This window comes from Numida meleagris, unplaced genomic scaffold, assembly GCF_002078875.1.
Source record: "Numida meleagris isolate 19003 breed g44 Domestic line unplaced genomic scaffold, NumMel1.0 unplaced_Scaffold642, whole genome shotgun sequence".
In the NCBI taxonomy this organism is placed as follows: domain Eukaryota; kingdom Metazoa; phylum Chordata; class Aves; order Galliformes; family Numididae; genus Numida; species Numida meleagris.
The window spans coordinates 4,789-7,251 of record NW_018364857.1 but is presented as its reverse complement, the minus strand read 5'-3'; the positions used below and the strand labels follow the sequence as shown (position 1 = coordinate 7,251).

Below are 2,463 nucleotides of genomic sequence, written 5' to 3'. Positions count from 1 at the left end.
CCTCATCAACCACTCATAGATCCCTATCTGGCAATTCCCCCTCCTTCTAGCTCACTATCTGGCAGCTCCATCCCCCTATTAATGCTGCTGACCCACTATCTGGCAGCCCCCTCCCCTCATTGCCTCCTCATGGATCCCTACCTGGCAGCTCCCCCTCCTCATAACTCACTATCTGGCAGCCCCCTCCCCTCACTGACTACTAATGGATCCCCATCTGGCAGCCCCCTCCCTTCATCAACCACTGATAGATCCCTATCTGGCAATTCCCCCTCCTCATAGCTCACTATCTGGCAGTCCCCTCCCCTCATCAACCACTCATAGATCCCTATCTGACACTTCCCCCTCCTTCTAGCTCACTATCTGGCAGCTCAATCCCCTTATTAATACTGCTGACCCACTATCTGGCAACTCTCCCTCCTTCGAGCTCACTATCTGGCAGCCCCCTCCCCTCACTGACTTCCCATAGAGCCCTATCTGGCAGCCCCCTCCCCTCATTGCCTCCTCATGGATCCTAATCTGGCAGCTCCCCCTCTTCATCCAATCCCCTAATAACACACTTAGCTCACTATCTGGCAGCCCCCTCACTGACAACTGTGGCTCTCTATTTGGTATTCCCCTCCCCCTTATTGCTCCCTAATAGCTCCCTATCTGGCAGGCCCCCCTCCTTTCCCCCAGCACCCTCCCCCCTTAGCTCACTATCTTGCAGCCTCCTCCCCTCATTACCTCCCTCTTGGGCAGCCCCTTCCCCTTATTACCTCCCACTGACGGCTCCCTATCTAGCAGCCCCCTCTTCTTATTATCCCCCAATGGCCCCATATCTGGCAATTCCTTCTCCTCTTGTCTCCCTATTTGGGCACCACTCCCCCCCCCCATTACATCCCTACAGATCCCTGTCTGGCATCCCCCTCCCCTCATTACCCTTCCCAATAACTCCCAATGTGGAAGCCCCCTCCCCTTATTACCTCTCCATAGCTCCCTATCTGGCAGCTCCTTCCCCTTATTCCCCCCCCCCGCCTCCATCAGCTCCCTATCTGGCACCCCTCCTCCCCTCATTACCCCCCTTCGGTTCCCTATCTGGCAATCCCCTCCTCTCATTACCCCTCTATGTCTCACTATCTGGCAGCCCCATCCCTTTATTATCCCCCCACAGCTCCCTATTTGGCAGATCTCCCCACTTATTACCCCCCTCATCACTCACTATTTAGCAGCCCCCTCCTCTAACTGGCTCCCTATCTGGCAATCCCATTCCTCCATTCCCCTCCTTCCCACGGCTCCCTATCTGGCACCCCCCCCATTCCCCAGTTCACCCTCATAGCTCTCTATCTGGCATCCCCCATTCCCCTATTCCCCCAATCATGCCTCCCAATCTGGCACCCCAAATCCCCCCCATCATGGATCCCTATCTGGCACCCTCCTTTCCCCTATCCCCATCTATGGCACCCTATCTGGCACCCCCCATTCCCTACAACACGGCTCCCTATCTGGCACCTCCCTTTCCCCTATTCCTTCTTATGGCTCTCTATCTGGCACCCCCCATTCTCCCCATTATGGATCCCAATCTGGCATCCCCCATTCCCCCAATCATGGATCCCTATCTGGCACCCTCCACTCCCCTACTCCCCCCATGGCTCCCTATCTGACACCCCTCATTCCCCCCATTCACCCTCAGAGCTCACTATCTGGCACCCCCCATTCCCTACCACATGGCTCCCTATCTGCCACCCCCCTTTCCCCCCATTCCTTCTCATGGCTCTCTATCTGGCACCTCCCATTCCCCTCACCACGGCTCCCTATCTGGCACCCCCTATTCCCCCATTCCTCCTCATGGCTCTCAATCTGGCACCCCCCATTCCCCTATTCCCCCCCATGGCTCCTTATCTGGCACCCCCGCTACCTTTGAAAAACTCGTTCGCCCGCGTCTTCAGGGCCTCCGCCTCCGCCTCGGCCTCGGCCCGCTGCTGTCCGCCGGGGCTCGGGGGCCGCCCGGAGCCGTCGCCGCTCTCCGCCCGCTCGCCCTCCGCCATCGCCGGGCCGTAAAGCGCCCCCGGCAACCGCGGGGCCGCCGAGCGCCGCTGTCGTAAAGAGAGGAGGGCGCTGTCGTAAACGGGCGCGCGGCTGAAGGGGGCGGGGCCGGAGCACGGGGGCACCATAGAGAGGGGAGAGAGGATCATAGAGTTGTGGGAGGACCATAGAGTTCTGGGAGGACCATAGAGTTCTGGGAGGACCATAGAGTTGTTGCGGGAGGATCATAGAGTTCTGGGAAGAACCTCGAGTGGGTGGAGGACCGTAGAGTGGTGGGAGGACTAATTGGAAGGGGGTGTCCTGCCCAGTTTGGGGGGTTCTCTGCCCAGTTTGGGGTGGTCAATGGCCAGTTTGGGGGAATCGCTGCCCAGTTTGAGGGGTCCTGCTCGTTTTGGAGGTGTCCCTTCCCAGTTTGGGAGGGTCACTGGCCAGTTGGGGGGG

At 58.9% G+C, this 2,463-nt stretch overlaps 1 protein-coding gene across 1 annotated transcript in view; it reads right to left on the bottom strand.

Annotated features, from left to right (window-relative positions):
- LOC110391925 (serine/threonine-protein phosphatase 5-like) overlaps window positions 1-2,165 on the bottom strand; it is a 7,441-nt gene extending 5,276 nt beyond the window's left edge. Inside the window, exon 1 of the mRNA XM_021383884.1 lies at window positions 1,895-2,165. Within this exon, the coding sequence (XP_021239559.1) occupies window positions 1,895-2,150 (256 nt within the window). The 5' untranslated portion in view covers window positions 2,151-2,165. The remainder of the gene's footprint in view (window positions 1-1,894) is intronic.
- Between the last annotated feature and the right edge of the window lie 298 nt (window positions 2,166-2,463).